Source organism: Tachyglossus aculeatus, chromosome 7, assembly GCF_015852505.1.
Source record: "Tachyglossus aculeatus isolate mTacAcu1 chromosome 7, mTacAcu1.pri, whole genome shotgun sequence".
Classification (NCBI taxonomy): domain Eukaryota; kingdom Metazoa; phylum Chordata; class Mammalia; order Monotremata; family Tachyglossidae; genus Tachyglossus; species Tachyglossus aculeatus.
In genome coordinates this window covers 7,492,529-7,509,781 of record NC_052072.1, presented here as the reverse complement: position 1 = coordinate 7,509,781, position 17,253 = coordinate 7,492,529, and the positions used below count along the sequence as shown (strand labels likewise).

At 45.2% G+C, this 17,253-nt stretch overlaps 2 protein-coding genes across 2 annotated transcripts in view; both read right to left on the bottom strand.

Annotated features, from left to right (window-relative positions):
- Positions 1 to 8,182, bottom strand: part of KIAA2012 (KIAA2012 ortholog) — a 49,851-nt gene extending 41,669 nt beyond the window's left edge. The window contains exon 1 of the mRNA XM_038749583.1: positions 7,969 to 8,182. Coding sequence (XP_038605511.1) covers positions 7,969 to 8,017 — 49 coding nt within the window. The 5' untranslated portion in view covers positions 8,018 to 8,182. The remainder of the gene's footprint in view (positions 1 to 7,968) is intronic.
- A 143-nt stretch (positions 8,183 to 8,325) lies between these two features.
- LOC119930863 (calcium-binding protein P-like) overlaps positions 8,326 to 17,253 on the bottom strand; it is a 31,209-nt gene continuing 22,281 nt past the window's right edge. Inside the window, exons 4-7 of the mRNA XM_038749582.1 lie at positions 14,430 to 14,518; positions 9,163 to 9,220; positions 8,511 to 8,787; positions 8,326 to 8,458 (exon numbers count right to left, since the gene is read on the bottom strand). Of these exons, the coding sequence (XP_038605510.1) occupies positions 8,326 to 8,458; positions 8,511 to 8,787; positions 9,163 to 9,220; positions 14,430 to 14,518 (557 nt within the window). The remainder of the gene's footprint in view (positions 8,459 to 8,510; positions 8,788 to 9,162; positions 9,221 to 14,429; positions 14,519 to 17,253) is intronic.

Genomic DNA, 17,253 nt, shown 5'->3' with positions numbered 1-17,253 from the left:
TCTGCACCCCAGGGTTTCCTGCGTGATCCCAGCCCGCCTGCCGGATCCCCCCATCCAGGAGGCCCGCCCACTGGATCTCCCATCTGTCCAATTCATTCAATTGTATTTATTGAGCGCTTACTGTGTGCAGAGCACTGGACTAAGCGCTTGGGAAGTACAAGTCGGCAACATCTAGAGACGGTCCCTACCCAACAGTGGGCTCACAGTCTAGACTCCCCGTCCAGCCCGCCGGATCCCCCGGCCTGTTGTCCTGATAATAATGATGGCATTTGTTAAGCGCTTACTATGTGCAAAGCACTGTTCTAAGCACTGGGGGGATACAAGGTGATCAGGTTGTCCCCCGTGGGGCTCACAGTCTTCATCCCATTCATTCACTTCACTTCTCTGGGCCTCAGTTCCCTCATCTGTAAAATGGGGGTGAATCAATCAATCAATCAATCCATCAATTGTATTTATTGAGCGCTTACTGTGTGCAGAGCACTGGACTAAGCGCTTGGGAAGTACAAGTTGGCAACATATAGAGACGGTCCCTACCCAACAGTGGGCTTACAGTCTAGAAGGGGGAGACAGAGAACAAAACCAAACATATTAACAAAACAAAATAAATAGAATAGATATGTACAAGTAAAATAGAGTAATCAATCAATCAATCAATTGTATTTATTGAGCGCTTACTGTGTGCAGAGCACTGTACTAAGCACTTGGGAAGTACAAGTTGGCAACATACAGAGACGGTCCCTACCCAACAGCAGGCTCACATTCATTTATTCATTCATTCAATCATATTTACTAAGCGCTTACTGTGTGCAGAGCACTGTATTCCTTCATTCATTCAATCGTATTTACTGAGCGCTTACTGTGTGCAGAGCACTGGACCAAGCGCTTGGGAAGTACAAGTCGGCAACATCCGGAGACGGTCCCGACCCAACGACGGGCTCACAGGCTAGAAGGGGGAGACAGACAACACAAAATACAACAAGCAGACGAGTGACAACACCCTCGGAATAAATAGAATCCTAGCTATAGACTCATCATTAATAAAATAAGTAGAGTAATAAATATGTTCAAATCCCAGCCCCACACCACTTAAGTCCACATCCTTCATTCATTTCTTTCTATTCACGTCCGTCTCTCCCCCTAGACTGTCAGCTCCTTTTAGACTGTGAGCCCACTGTTGGGTAGGGACTGTCTCTATATGTTGCCAATTTGTACGTCCCAAGCGCTTAGTACAGTGCTCTGCACATAGTAAGCGCTCAATAAATACGATTGATTGACTGATTGATTGTGGGCAGGGAATGTGTCTATTTTTTGTTGCTTGGTCATCTCTCAAGGGCTTAGTCCAGTGCTGTGCACACAGTAAGCGCCCAATAAGCCCAATAAGCGCCCAATAAATGGGATGCGGGCTGGGGGAATGGCTACCTGAACGCCTAAACCTTCACAAATTTCCATGACCCTGGCTTAGACGGGAAGCTCATCGTGTTGTATGGAACTCGCCCACGCCGTGGATTGGAAATTTAGAAGAAAAAGTCGGGTTGGGTGAGTCATGTCGTTGGGTCACGGGGTCTTTTGGTCTGTGTCCAGAATTATTTGCGTGGCAAATTCATTCAATCGCATTTATTGAGCGCTTACTGTGTGCAGAGCACTGGACTAAGCGCTTGGGAAGGACAAGTACAAATCTTTTGTGTCCAGATCAGCTTCCCCCTTCTAGACTGTGAGCCCGTTGTCAGGTAGGGACAGTCTCTTGTACTTCCCAAGCGCTTAGTCCAGTGCTCTGCACACAGGAAGCGCTCAATAAATACGATTGAATGAATGAATAAATGAATGTGAGCCCGCTGTTGGGTAGGGACCGTCTCTGTATGTTGCCAACTTGTACTTCCCAAATGCTTAGTGCAGTGCTCTGCACACAGTAAGCGCTCAATAAATACGATTGAATGAATGAATGCAGTGCTCTGCACACAGTAAGCGCTCAATAAATATGATTGAATGAATGAATAAATGAATGTGATCCCGCTGTTGGGTAGGGACCGTCTCTATATGTTGCAAATCTTGTATTATTTATTTATTTATTTATTTATTTATTTCGTATTTATTAAGCGCTTACTGTGTGCAGAACACTGGACTAAGCACTTGGGAAGAACAAGTTGGCAACATATAGAGATGGTCCCTACCCAACAGTGGGCTCACCGTCTACATGTTGCTGACGTTCTTCCCAAGCACTTAGTCCAGTGTTCTGCACACAGTAAGCGCTCAATAAATACGATTGAATGAATGAATAAATGAATGTGAGCCTGCTGTTGGGTAGGGACCATCTCTATATGTTGCAAATCTTGTACTTCCCAAGCGCTTAGTCCAGTGCTCTGCACACAGTAAGCTCTCAATAAATACGATTGAATGAATGAATAAATGAATGTGAGCCCGTTGGTGGGTAGGGACCATCTCTGTTGCCCAATTGTACTTCCCAAGCGCTTAATACAGTGCTCTGCACACAGTAAGCGCTCAATAAATATGATTGAATGAATGAATGTGAGCCAGTCACTGGGTAGGGACCGTCTCTATCTGTTCTCAAATTGTAATTCCCAAGCGCTTAGTACAGTGCTCTGCACACAGGAAGCGCTCAATAAATACGATTGAATGAATGAATAAATGAATGTGAGCCCGCTGTTGGGTAGGGACCGTCTCTATATGTTGCAAATCTTGTACTTCCCAAGCGCTTAGTACAGTGCTCTGCACACAGTAAGCGCTCAATAAATACGATTGAATGAGTGAATAAATGAATGTGAGCCCGTTGGTGGGTAGGGACCATCTCTGTTGTTCCCTTCCTTCCTCTCCCCCTCGTCCCCCTTTCCATCCCCCCCATCTTACCTCCTTCCCTTCCCCACAGCACCTGTATATATGTATATATGTTTGTACATATTTATTACTCTGTTTATTTATTTATTTATTTTACTTGTACATATCTATTCTATTTATTTTATTCTGTTAGTATGTTTGGTTTTGTTCTCTGTCTCCCCCTTTTAGACTGTGAGCCCACTGTTGGGTAGGGACTGTCTCTATATGTTGCCAATTTGTACTTCCCAAGTGCTTAGTACAGTGCTCTGCACATAGTAAGCGCTCAATAAATACGATTGATGATGTTGCCCAATTGTACTTTCCTAGCGCTTAATACAGTGCTCTGCACACAGTACGTTCTCAATAAATATGATTGAATGAATGTGAGCCCGTCATTGGGTAGGGACCGTCTCTATCTGTTCTCAAATTGTACTTCCCAAGCGCTTAGTCCAGTGCTCCGCACACAGGAAGCGCTCAATAAATACGATTGAAGGAATGAATGAATGAACCCCAACTTGGGCTCCTAGGGCTTCAACGCCTGCATATTTTTACGAGGATCGAATCCCCATATTTGTGTTTCATTTACACTTGAAAGTGACCTTGAGGGTGGTTTGGGGCTGGGAAGAGGATGGGAAGCGAGCAGACCCTCCGAAAAACCCAGAAAAACCTGAGAAAACACGACCGGCAGGTTAACACAATATTGCTTTTCCCCCCACAATCCGACGCCCAGCGAATCCGAAGGACATTTGCCAGGCGGCTTGAAGGGTTTCCCGCAACTAGGAAGGGATGAACATCAAAAGGGGACGGATTCACTTTGAAATCCCCAACTCCAGGCAGCTGCAATGGAATGGACGTCCAGGAAATCGCGAGGACTGCGAGAGGGGACCGAGGTAAACTGAGGCCCTGCTCCCAACAACTTCGACCATACGTCCTATGGACGTCTTTTAGACTGTGAGCCCACTGTTGGGTAGGGACTGTCTCTATTTGTTGCCAATTTGTACTTCCCAAGCGCTTAGTACAGTGCTCTGCACATAGTAAGCGCTCAATAAATATGATTGATGATACATCCTAGAGGAGCAGCATGGCGGAGTGGCTAGAGCACGGGACTGGAATTCAGGTCATGGGTTCTAGTTCCGACTCCATCACTTGTCTGTTGAGTGGCCTTGGGCAAGTCACCCAGGTCATGGGTTCTAATTCCGACTCCATCACTTGTCTGTTGTGTGGCCTTGGGCAAGTCACTTCATTTCCCTGGGCCTCAGTAAACCTCATCTGCACGATGAGGATTAAGTCTGTGAGCCCTATGGGGGAGAGGGACCTTGTTCCAACCGATTTGCTTGTAACCAACCCAGCGCTTAGTACTATGCCTGGTATCATCATCATCATCAATCGTATTTATTGAGCGCTTACTGTGTGCAGAGCACTGTACTAAGCGCTTGGGAAGTCCAAGTTGGCAACATATAGAGACAGTCCCTACCCAACAGTGGGCTCACGGTCTAAAAGGGGGAGACAGAGAACAAAACCAAACATATTAACAAAATAAAATAAATAGAATAGACATGTACAAGTAAAATAAATAAATAAATAAATAGAGTAACAAATATGTACAAACATATATACATATATACAGGTGCTGTGGGAAAGGGAAGGAGGTAAGATGGGGGGGATGGAGAGGGGGACGAGGGGGAGAGGAAGGAAGGGGCTCAGTCTGGGAAGGTCTCCTGGAGGAGGTGAGCTCTCAGTAGGGCCTTGATAATAATAATCTAACAATAATAATAATAATAATTTTTATTAATAAATAATAATAATAATAATGACATTTGTTGAGCGCTTACTATGTGCAGAGCACTGTTCTAAGCACTGGGGGGGATACAAGGTGATCAAGTTGTCCCATGTGGGGCTCGCAGTCTTAATCCCCATTTTACAGATGAGGTAACTGAGGCTCAGAGAAGTTAAGTGACTTGCCCAAGGTCACACAGCAGACATGTGGTGGAGTTGGGATTCGAACCCATGACCTCTGACTCCAAAGCCCATGCTCTTTCCACTGAGCCATGCTGCTTCTCTGCTTAACAAAGATTGCTTAACAAATACTGTAACTATTATTATTACTCTGTGCCCCCCACCTTCAGATTGGGAATCCATTCCACTTTTTTTTTTTTGGTATTTGTTAAGCGCTGGGGTAGATGCAAGCTAATCAGGCAGGATAATACATATTTGTACATATTTACTATTCTATTTATTTTATTTTGCTAATATATTTTGTTTGGTTGTCCGTCTCCCCCTTCTAGACTGTGAGCCCGGACATTTTCTATACGTTGCCAACTTGTACTTCCCAAGCGCTTAGCACAGGGCTCTGCACACAGTAAGCGCTCAATAAATATGAATGAATGAATGAATGACAATAATAATAATAATTATGGTCCCTGTCCGTCATGGGGCTCACAGTCTTAATCCCCATTTTACAGATGAGGGAACTGAGGGCCAGAGAAATGAAGTGACTTGCCCAAGGTCACACAGCAGACTAGTGGAGGAGCTGGGATTAGAACCAAGGTTCTTCTGATTTCCAGGCCCGGGCTCTATTCACAAGGCCATGTGGTGAGGTTTGTGGTCCATTGAGGCAGGATGGGGGCCTGGGTTGGGATTGCTACCAATCAACCTGCGCATCAGGCAGAAACTCCTCACCCTGGGCTTCCAGGCTGTCCATCCATCCATCCCCTGGCCCCCTCCTACCTCCCCTCCCTTCTGTCCTTCTCCAGCCCAGCCCGCACCCTCCGCTCCTCTGCCGCTAACCTCCTCACCGTTAGGCCTCGTTCTTGCCTGTGCCACCATCGACCCCCGGCCCACGTCATCCCCCGGGCCTGGAATGCCCTCCCTCTGCCCCTCCGCCAAGCTCGCTCTCTTCCTCCCTTCAAGGCCCTACTGAGAGCTCACCTCCTCCAGGAGGCCTTCCCACACTGAGCCCCCTCCTTCCTCTCCCCCTCGTCCCCCTCTCCATCCCCATCTTACCTCCTTCCCTTCCCCACAGCACCTGTATATATGTATATATGTTTGTACGGATTTATTACTCTATTTATTTTACTTGTACATATCTATTCTATTTATTTTATTGTGTTAATATGCCTTGTTTTGTTCTCTGTCTCTCCCTTCTAGACTGTGAGCCTGCTGTTGGGTAGGGACCGTCTCTATATGTTGCCAACTTGGACTTCCCAAACGCTTAGTATAGTGCTCTGCACACAGTAAGCACTCAATAAATACAATAGATAGATAGATTGATTGATTCCTCTCCCCCTCCCCCCCCCTCCATCCCCCTGCCTTATCTCCTTCCCTTCCCCACAGCACCTGTATATATGTATATATGTTTGTATGGATTTATTACTCTATTTATTTTACTTGTACATATCCTTTCTATTTATTTTATTGTGTTAATATGTCTTGTTTTGTTCTCTGTCTCCCGCTTCTAGACTGTGAGCCCATTGTTGGGTAGGGACCGTCTCTAGATGTTGCCAACTTGTACTACCTAAGCACTTAGTACAGTGCTCTGCACACAGTAAGCGCTCAATAAATACGATTGATTGATTGATTAATTCCTCTCCCCCTCCTCCCTGCCTTACCTCCTTCCCTTCCCCACAGCACCTGTATATATGTATATATGTTTGTACGGATTTATTACTCTATTTATTCATTTATTTTACTTGTACGTATTTATTCTATTTATTTTATTCTGTCAATATATCTTGTTTTGTTCTCTGTCTCCCCCTTCTAGATGGTGAGCCCGCTGTTGGGTAGGGACCGTCTCTAGATGTTGCCAACTTGGACTTCCCAAGTGCTTAGTCCGGTGCTCTGCACACAGTAAGCGCTCAATAAATATGATTGAATGAATGAATGAATGAATGATTGAATGATTGAAGATGGGGAGAGGTGTGGCCCCCTTGATCAATCAATCAATCAATCAATCATATTTATTGAGCGCTTACTGTGTGCAGAGCACTGGACTAAGCGCTTGGGAAGTACAAGTTGGCAACATATAGAGATGGTCCCTACCCGACAGTGGGCTCACAGTTGAGAAGGGGGAGACAGAGAACAAAACAAAACATATTAACAAAATAAAATAAATATAATAAATACGTACAAATAAAATAAATAAATAAGTAGAGTAATAAACAAACATATATACATATATATAGGTGCTGTGGGGAGGGGAAGGAGGTAAGGAGGGGGGATGGAGAGGGGGAGGAGGGGGAGATGAGGTCACTGAGGCCCAGAGAAGTGAAGTGACTTGCCCAAGGTCACCCAGCAGACAAGTGGCAGAGTTGGGATTAGAACCCATGACCTTCCAACTCCAGGCCCGTGCCCTATCCACTACACCATGCTAGGTCAAATAGTAATAAAATAGTGATAGCATTATTAATTGCTTACTATGTGCAAGGCACAGTTCTAAGCGCTAGGGAGGTTACAAGGTGATCAGGTTGTCCCAAGGGGGGCTCACAGTCTTCATCCCCATTTTACAAATGAGGTAACAGGCTCAGAGAAGTTAAGTGACTTGCCCAAGGTCACACAGCAGACATGTGGCAGATTTGGGATTTGAACCCATGACCTCTGACTCCAAAGCCCGTGCTATTTCTCTACAGTGCAAGTGCTTAGTACAGTGCTCTGCACACAGTAAGCGCTCAATAAAGCATCATGGCTCAGTGGAAAGAGCCTGGGCTTTGGAGTCAGAGGTCATGGGTTCAAATCCCAGCTCCACCACTTGTCAGCTGTGTGACTTTGGGCAAGTCACTTCACTTCTCTGGGCCTCAGTTCCCTCATCTGTAAAACGGGGATGAAGACTGTGCACCCCATGTGGGACAACCTGATCACCTTGTAACCTCCCCAGCGCTTAGAACAGTGCTTGGCACATAGTAAGCCCTTAATAAATGCCACCATCATCAATAAATACGATTGAATGAATGAATGAATGCCCTGGGCTTGCTATGGGCCCCCACATTCATTCATTCAGTCATTCAATCGTATTTATTGAGCGCTTACTGTGTGCAGAGCACTGTACTAAGCACTTGGGAAGTACAAGTTGGCAACATATAGAGACAGTCCCTACCCAACAACCACAGCCAACGAACACCGCGCGCGTTGGGATGCCGCTCTCACCTCTCAGTGAGCTGCTTCCAATCTGTTGCCAGTTCCCTGGGATCCCCATTTCCCAACGGGGAAGGTCGCCAGACGGGGTGTCAAAGCCCGGAGGAGCCCACTCTGCCCTCTGGGCTGAACGCTCCGGATTCTGGGTCGGCCGCTCTGAATTCTGAGATTCTGGCCCCTCTGGGCTCTGGGCTGGCTGCTCTGGATCCCGAGTTGGCCGTCCTGGATCCCGAGTTGGCCGTCCTGGATACTGAGTTGGCCATCCTGGATCCCGAGTTGGCCGTGCTGGATCCTGATTTGGCCATCCTGGATCCTGATTTGGCCATCCTGGATCCCGAGTTGGCCATCCTGGATCCCGAGTTGGCCATCCTAGATCCTGAGTTGGCCATTCTGGATCCCGAGTTGGCCGTCCTGGATCCCGAGTTGGCCATTCTGGATCCCAAGTTGGCCATCCTGGATCCTGATTTGGCCGTCCCGGATCCCGAGTTGGCCGTCCTGGATCCTGATTTGGAAGTCCCGGATCCCGAGTTGGCTGTCCTGGATCCCGAGTTGGCCATCCTGGATCCTGAGTTGGCCATTCTGGATCCCGATTTGGCCGTCCTGGATCCCGACTCGGCCGTCCTGGATCCTGAGTCGGCCGCTCCGAATACTGGGTCGGCCACCCTGGATTCTGGGTTGGCCGCTCTGAATATTGGGTGGGCCGGCCTAAGTCCTGGGCTGGCCGCTCTGGATCTCGAACCGGTCGCTCTGGATTCTGGATCGGCGGCTCCGGGGACACACCTGGGCTTTCTGGAATCTGTCTTTTGGCTTCTGGCACAAGGCTTCCCGGTCCTAGGAGGAAACGAGACTTCAATATTGTTCGAGATCAGTTCAGCCCTTCCAATGGCCAAATCAAGCAGGAGAAGCAGCGTGGTTCGGTGGAAAGAGCCCGGGTTTTGGAGTCAGAGGTCATGGGTTCAAATCCTGGCTCTGCTACTTGTCAGCTGTGTGACTTTGGGCAAGTCACTTCACTTCTCTGGGCCTCAGTTCCCTCATCTGGAAAATGGGGATTAAGACTGTGAGCCCCCCGTGGGACAACTTGATCACCTTGTAACCTCCCCAGCGCTTAGAATAGTGCTTTGCACACAGTAAGCGCTCAATAAATGCCGTTATTATTATTATTATTATTATTATTATTATCAAGGAACCAAGTACGTCTAACTGTACCTTTGTTGTCTTGTAGATTCTCTAGTATGCGTCCGTGTCCTTGTCCCTTTCCGCTTTCCTGTTAGGTTAATGACAGCACAGGGAACGTTCAATAGGAGAGAAAACAGAAACACACCCAGCTGCCCTCATCTCTTGGGAAAGGAAATTCTCCTCATTGCTTCAGATGTATTAAATACCTTCCGGGGCCTAGGCCCTGGACAGAATAATGATAATCATAATCATCATCAATCGTATTTATTGAGCGCTTACTGTGTGCAGAGCACTGTACTAAGCGCTTGGGAAGTACAAGTTGGCAACCTATACAGTCCCTACCCAACAGTGGGCTCACAGTCTAAAAGATAATGATAATAATAATAAATAATAATGATAGCTGTGGGTGTTATTATGGCATTTATTAGGCATTTACTAGGTGCTAAGTGCTGGGATAGAGAGACGATCATAAGAAGACAGTCCCTTTTTGTACACGGGGCTACCAATCTGAGAGAGAGAGAGAGAGAGAGAGAGAGACAGAGAGAGAGAGAGAGAGAGAGAGAGAGAGAGAGAGAGAGCGGTTTCTCGTTCCCATTTTACAGAAGAAGAAACTGAGTTCTAGAGAGGTTAAGCGACTTTTTTTAATGGTATTTGTTAAGCACTTACTATGTGCCAAGCACTGTTCTAAGCACTGCGTTAGATACTGGTTAGCCCTGGGATGGAGAAGCAGCATGGCTCAGTGGAAAGAGCCCGGGCTTTGGAGTCCGAGGTCATGGGTTCGAATCCCGGCTCCGCCACAAGTCTGCTGTGTAACCTTGGGCAAGACACTTAGCTTCTCTGAGCCTCAGTTACCTCATCTGTAAAATGGGGATTAAGATTGTGAGCCCCACGTGGGACAACCTGATCACCTTATATCCTCCCTAGCGCTTAGTACAGTGCTTTGCACATAGTAAGCGCTTAACAAATGCCATTATTATTATTAATATACAAGGTCATCACGTTACCCCAAGTGGGGCTCACAGTCTTAATCCCTATTTTAGAGTTGAGGGAACTGAGGCACAGAAAAGTGAAGTGACTTGCCCAAAGTCACACAGCTGACAAGTGGCAGAGCCGGGATTAGAACCCACGACCTCCGACTCCGAAGCCCGGGCTCTTTCCACTGAGCCACGCTGCTTCTGTACTGCTTCACTTACTGTGTGCAGAGCACTGTACTAAGCAGTGTGGCTCAGTGGACAGAGCTCGGGCTTGGGAGTCAGAGGTCGTGGGTTCTAATCCTGGCTCCCCATATCATCATCATCATCAATCGTATTTATTGAGTGCTTACTGTGTGCAGAGCACTGTACTAAGCGCCTGGGAAGTACAAATTGGCAACATATAAAGACAGTCCCTACCCAACAGTGGGCTCACAGTCTAAAAGGGGGAGACAAAACCAAACATACTAACAAAATAAAATAAATAGAATAGATATGTACAAGTAAAATAAATAAATAATGTCTCCTGTGTGACCTCGGGCAAGTCACTTAACTTCTCTGAGCCGCAGTTACCTCATCTGTAAAATGGGGATTAAGACAACGTGATCCCCTTGTATCCTTCCCAGCGCTTACAACAGTGTTTTGCACATAGTAAGCGCTAAACAAATGCCATTATTATTATGATTATTATTATTACTAAGGGCTGGGGAGAATACAATATAACAGAGCTGGTTGGTATGTTCCCAGCCCATAATGAATTAGATGTGGTGGAAATTCATTCATTCTTTCAATGGCATTTATTGAGTGCTTACTGTGTGCACAGCACTGTACTAAGCGCTTGGGAAAGTACAATTCAACAATAAGCTCAGGGAGCTTTGTGCTTTATCTTGGGCTTTGCCCCCTCCCTCCCGACCCCAAGACCCCTCACTAAATCACTCAGGTCAACAACTCTTGTAACTACTTTTTCTCACACTCTCTCTCCGCTAACAACAACAACAACAATAAAGTGAGCCCACTCTTCTAGACTGTGAGCCCACTGTTGGGTAGGGACCGTCTCTATATGTTGCCAACTTGTACTTCCCAAGCGCTCAGTACAGTGCTCTGCATACAGTAAGCGCTCAATAAATACGATTGAATGAATGAATAATTATGTTATTTGTTAAGAGCTTCCAAAGTGCCGGGTACTGTACTAAGCAGTGGGGTGGATACAAGCAAATTCATTCATTCATTCATTCAATCGTATTTATTGAGCGCTTACTGTGTGCAGAGCACTGGACTAAGCGCTTGGGAAGTACAAGTCGGCAACATATAGAGACGGAACCTACCCAACAGCGGGCTCACAGTCTAGAAAGGGGAGACAGACAACAAAACAAAACATATTAACAAAATAAAATGAATAGAATAAATATGTACAAGTAAGATGAATAAATAAATAACAGTGCCAAGCACTGTTCTAAGCATTCATTCATTCATTCAATCATATTTATTGAGCGCTTACTGTGTGCAGAGCACTGTACTAAGCGCCTGGGAAGTACAAGTTGGCAACATATAGAGACGGTCCCAACCCACCGGCGGGCTCAAAGTCTATAATGGGGAGACAGACAACAAAACAAAACATATTAACAAAATAAAATAAATAGAATAAGTATGTGCAAATAAATTAATAAATAACAGTGCCAAGCACTGTTCTAAGCATTCATTCAATCGTATTTATTGAGCGCTTACTGTGTGCAGAGCACTGGACTAAGTGCTTGGGAAGTACAAGTTGGCAACATATAGAGATGGTTCCTACCCAACAGTGGGCTCACAGTCTAGATGGGGGAGACAGACAACAAAACAAAATATATTAACAAAATGAAATAAATAGAATAAATATGTACAAGTAAAATAAATAGAGTAATAAATACGTACAAACATATATACATATATCCCCTCTGGCCTTTGTTCATTCAATTGTATTTACTGAGCGCTTACTGTGTGCAGAGCACTGGACTAAGCGCTTGGGAAGTACAAGTTGGCAACATCTAGAGATGGTCCCTACCTAACAGCGGGCTCACCATCTAGAAGGGGGAGAAAGGCAACAAAACAAAACATATTAACAAAATGAAATGAATAGAATATGTACAAGTAAAATAAATGAATAAATAAAGAAATAACAGTGCCAAGCACTGTTCTAAGCATTCATTCAATCGTATTTATTCAGCGCTTACTGTGTGCAGAGCACTGGACTAAGCGCTTGGGAAGTACAAGTTGGCAACATATAGAGATGGTCCCTACCCAACAGCGGGCTCACAGTCTAGACAGGGGAGACAGACAACAAAACAAAACATATTAACGAAATGAAATAAATAGAATAAATATGTACAAGTAAAATAAATAAGTAGAGTAATAAATATGTACAAACATATGTACATATATACATGTATCCCCTCTGGCCTTCGTTCATTCAATCGTATTTATTGAGCGCTTACTGTGTGCAGAACACTGGACTAAGCGCTTGGGAAGTCCAAGTTGGCAACATATAGAGATGGTCCCTACCCAACAGCAGGCTCAAAGTCTAGAAGGGGGAGACAGAGAACAAAACATATTAACTAAATAAAATAAATAGAATAAATATGGCCTTCTGAGGCGGGCCTAAGCCTTCAGCCGCATGCATTTTCTACCGAGTCCCCGACTTCGCAGGTCAGGGAATGAATGATTTACTAATTTTTTTGGCACTTTATCTTCATTTTCTAATTTTTTTGGCACTTTATCTTCATTTCCCTTGGAAGTGGCCCCTCACTTTGTTCCTCTCCTTATCGCCCCGCAGGTTTGTCAGCCTTTAGAGCCAGGGACATTCCAGCAGCTGCCGCCGGTTTCTGTCTGGCACAAGCGCCCGTGGGAAGGTGACTGAGGTTATCGCTTCTCCCTCTCGCCTTCTCAGTCCCTCTGGAGATGGAGGAGATTTGTCTCCTTGTGGTGTAGCAGAAATCCTTGCTGCTTTTCAAGGGTGGACTTAGGGGCCGCAGGATCCCAGGAAGACTCGCAGTGATTCATCCATTCAATCGTATTTATTGAGCGCTTACTGTGTGCTTTATTTCTTTTTATCAATGGCCATCTTCCCCTCTAATAATGGCATTTATTAATAATGGCATTTATTAAGCACTTACTGTGTGGCAAAGCACTGTTCTAAGCGTTGGGGAGGTTACAAGGTGATCAGGTTGTCCCACGGGGGGCTCACAATCTTAATCCCCATTTTACAGATGAGGGAACTGAGGCACAGAGAAGCTAAGTGACTTGCCCAAAGTCACACAGCTGACAATTGGCAGAGCCGAGATTCGAACCCATGAACTCTGACTCCAAAGCCCGGGCTCTTTCCACTGAGCCACGCTGCTTCCCCTCTAGACTGTGAGCTCGTTGTGGGCAGTCATTCATTCATTCAATTGTATTTATCAATCAATTAATCATATTTATTGAGCGCTTACTGTGTGCTTTATTTCTTTATATCAATGACCATCTTTCCCTCTAGACGGTGAGCTCGTTGTGGGCACTCATTCATTTATACAATCATATTTATCAATCAATCAATCAATCATATTTATTGAGCGCTTACTGTGTGCTTTATTTCTTTATATCAATGGCCATCTTCCCCTCTAGACTGTGAGCTCGTTGTAGGCACTCATTCATTCATTCAATCGTATTTATCAATCAATCAATCAATCAATCATATTTATTGAGCACTTACTGTGTGCTTTATTTCTTTATATCAATGGCCATCTTCCCCTCTAGACTGTGAGCTCGTTGTAGGCACTCATTCATTCATTCAATTGTATTTATCAATCAATCAATCAATCAATCATATTTATTGAGCACTTACTGTGTGCTTTATTTCTTTATATCAATGACCATCTTTCCCTGTAGACGGTGAGCTCGTTGTGGGCACTCATTCATTCATTCAATCGTATTTATCAATCAATCAATCAATCAATCAATCATATTTATTGAGCGCTTACAAAATAAAATAAATAGAATAGATATGTACAAGTAAAATAAATAAATAAATAAATATATAAATAAATAGAGTAATAAATATGTACAAGCATACATACATATATACAGGTGCTGTGGGGAAGGGAAGGAGGTAAGATGGGGGGGATGGACACAATTGGTGTCAGGATTAGAACCCAGGTCTCCTGTGTCCCAGTCTTGTTCTCTGAGGCATTTTGGCAGCTTCAGAGCTTATGCAGAGTGAAGCAAGAGAGGAGCTTTTTCTCACCCTCCCTGCCTTAGGACAAAAACTCTCCCCTGACTCCAGCGAACCCGAAAAATCAATACCGACGTCCATACCTTCTCGTCGGGCTTTGGGGGCAAAGGTGGGCTTCCTTTCAGATCTGCTGGAAGACGGGCTCCTGCTTCGAAGGAGAGGTCGACTTCGGCTTCGGGGAAAAGCAGAGGGGGAAGGAATTGCAGGCTTTGTCAGGTGTTCTCAATAGGTACACTATTTATAATAATAATAATAATAATTATGGCATTTATTAAGCGCTGACTATGTGCAAAGCACTGTTCTAAGCACCGGGGAGGTTACAAGGTGATCAGGTTCTCTGTCTCCCCCTTCTAGACTGTGAGCCCGCTGTTGGGTCGGGACCGTCTCTAGATGTTGCCAACTTGGACTTCCCAAGCGCTTAGTACAGTGCTCTGCACACAGTAAGCGCTCAATAAATACCATTGAATGAATGAATGAATATGTTGCCAACTTGTACTGCCCAAGCTCTTAGTACAGTGCTCTGCACACAGTAAGCGCTCAATAAATACGATTGAATGAATGAATGAATTTATTACTCTATTTTATTTGTACATATTTATTCTATTTTATTTTGTTAATATATTCTGTTTTGTTGTCTGCCTCCCCCTTCTAGACTGTGAGCCCGCTGTTGGGTAGGGCCTGTCGCTAGATGTTGCCAACTTGTACTTCCCAAGCGCTTAGTCCAGTGCTCTGCACACAGTAAGCGCTCAATAAATACGATTGAATGAATGAATCAGGTTGTCCCACGTGGGGCTCACAGTCAATCCCCATTTTACATTCATTCATTCATTCATTCAATCGTATTTATTGAGCCCTTACTGTGTGCAGAGCACTGGACTAAGTGCTTGGGAAGTACAAGTTTTCAACCTATAGAGACGGGCCCTACCCAACAGTGGGCTCACAGTCTAGAAGGGGGAGACAGACAACAAAACAAAACATATTAACAAAATAAAATAAATAGACTAAATATGTACAAATAAAATAAAGAGTCATAAATACGTACAAGCGTATATACATATATACAGGTGCTGTGGGGAAGGGAAGGAGGTAAGGCAGGGGGATGGGAAGGGGAGGAGGTTACAAGGTGATCAGGTTGTCCCACACGGGGCTCACAGTCTTCATCCCCATTTTACAGATGAGGTCACTGAGGCACAGAGAAGCTAAGTGACTTCATCATCATCATCATCATGGCATTTATTAAGCGCTTACTATGTGCAAAGCACTGTTCTAAGCGCTGGGGAGGTTACAAGGTGATCAGGCTGTCCCACGGGGGGCTCACAGTCTTAATCCCCATTTTACAGATGAGGTAACTGAGGCACAGAGAAGCTAAGTAACTTGCCCAAAGTCACATAGCTGACAAATGGTAGAGCGGGGATTTGAACCCATGACCTCTGACTCCAAAGCCCGGGCTCTTTCCGCTGAGCCACTTGCCCAAAGTCACCCAGCTGACAAGTGGCGGAGCTGGGATTTGAACCCATGACCTCTGACTCCCAAGCCCGGGCTCTTTCCACTGAACCACGCTGAGTTTGAATCTACCCCAGCACTTGGTACAGTGCCTGGCTTAGAGTATAAGCACTTAGTACAACGCTTGGCACCCAGTAAGCGCTCAATAAATATGACTGAATGAATGAATGAATGAACGTGGGCTATGGACTGTGTCCAACCTGATTACCTTGTATCTACCCCAGCACTTAGAAGAGGGGTTGGCACATAGTAAGCGCTTAACAAATACCATAATGATGATGATTATTACTAAGTATTATTACTTATTGAGCACTCACAGGGTACTGAGGTCTGTACAAAATGATAATGATGATGATGATGGCATTTGTTAAGCGCTTACTATGTGCAAAACACTGTTCTAAGCGCTGAGGGGATACAAGGTGATCAGGTTGTCCCCCGTGGGGGCTCACAGTCATTTTACTTGGACATACTTACTAATTCTATTATTTTCTTAATGATGAGCATCTAGTTTTATTTCTACTCCTTCTGATGACTCAACACCTGTCCACATGTTTTGTTTTGTTGTCTGTCTCCCCCTTCTAGACTCTGAGCCCGTTGTCGGGTAGGGACTGTCTCTATATGTCGCCAACTTGTACTTCCCAAGCGCTTAGTACAGTGCTCTGCACACAGTAAGTGCTTAATAAATACGATTGAATGAATGAATGAATGAATGAATAATGGTGGCATTTGTTAAGCACTTAATATGTGCCAGGCACTGTTCTAAGCTCTGGGCTACCACCACATTAATTATTCATTCATTCAATCGTATTTATTGAGCGCTTACTGTGTGCAGAGCACTGTACTAAGCGCTTGGGAAGTACAAGTTGGCGACATATAGAGACGGTCCCTACCCAACAGTGGGCTCACAGTCTAGAAGATAATAATAATAATGGCATGTATTAAGCTCTTACTACATGCAAAGCACTGTTCTAAGTGCTGGGGAGGTTACAAGGTGATCAGGTTATCCCACGGGGGGCCTTAAAGTTTTAACCCCCATTTTACAGATGAGGTAACTGAGGCCCAGAGAAGTGAAGTGGCTTGCCCAAAGTCACACAGCTGACAAGTGGTGGAGCCGGGGTTTGAACCCATGACCTCTGACTCCAAAGCCTGAGCCACGCTGCTTTTCTCATTGTCTCATTGAAACCTCTCAACTTCTCTGTGAGGAATCTGATCCCCATTTTACAGATGGGGTAATGGAGGCCCAGAGAGGTTAAGGGACTTGCCCGAAGTCCCACAGCAGGAAACTGGAGGAGCTGGGCTGAGGGTGCCAGGACTCCTAACTGACCGTCTCCGGGCTCTTTCCGTTTTAAATCAAATATTAAAAAAACAAAAACGGCTAGAAAGAAAATGGCCGGGGCCAGCTGC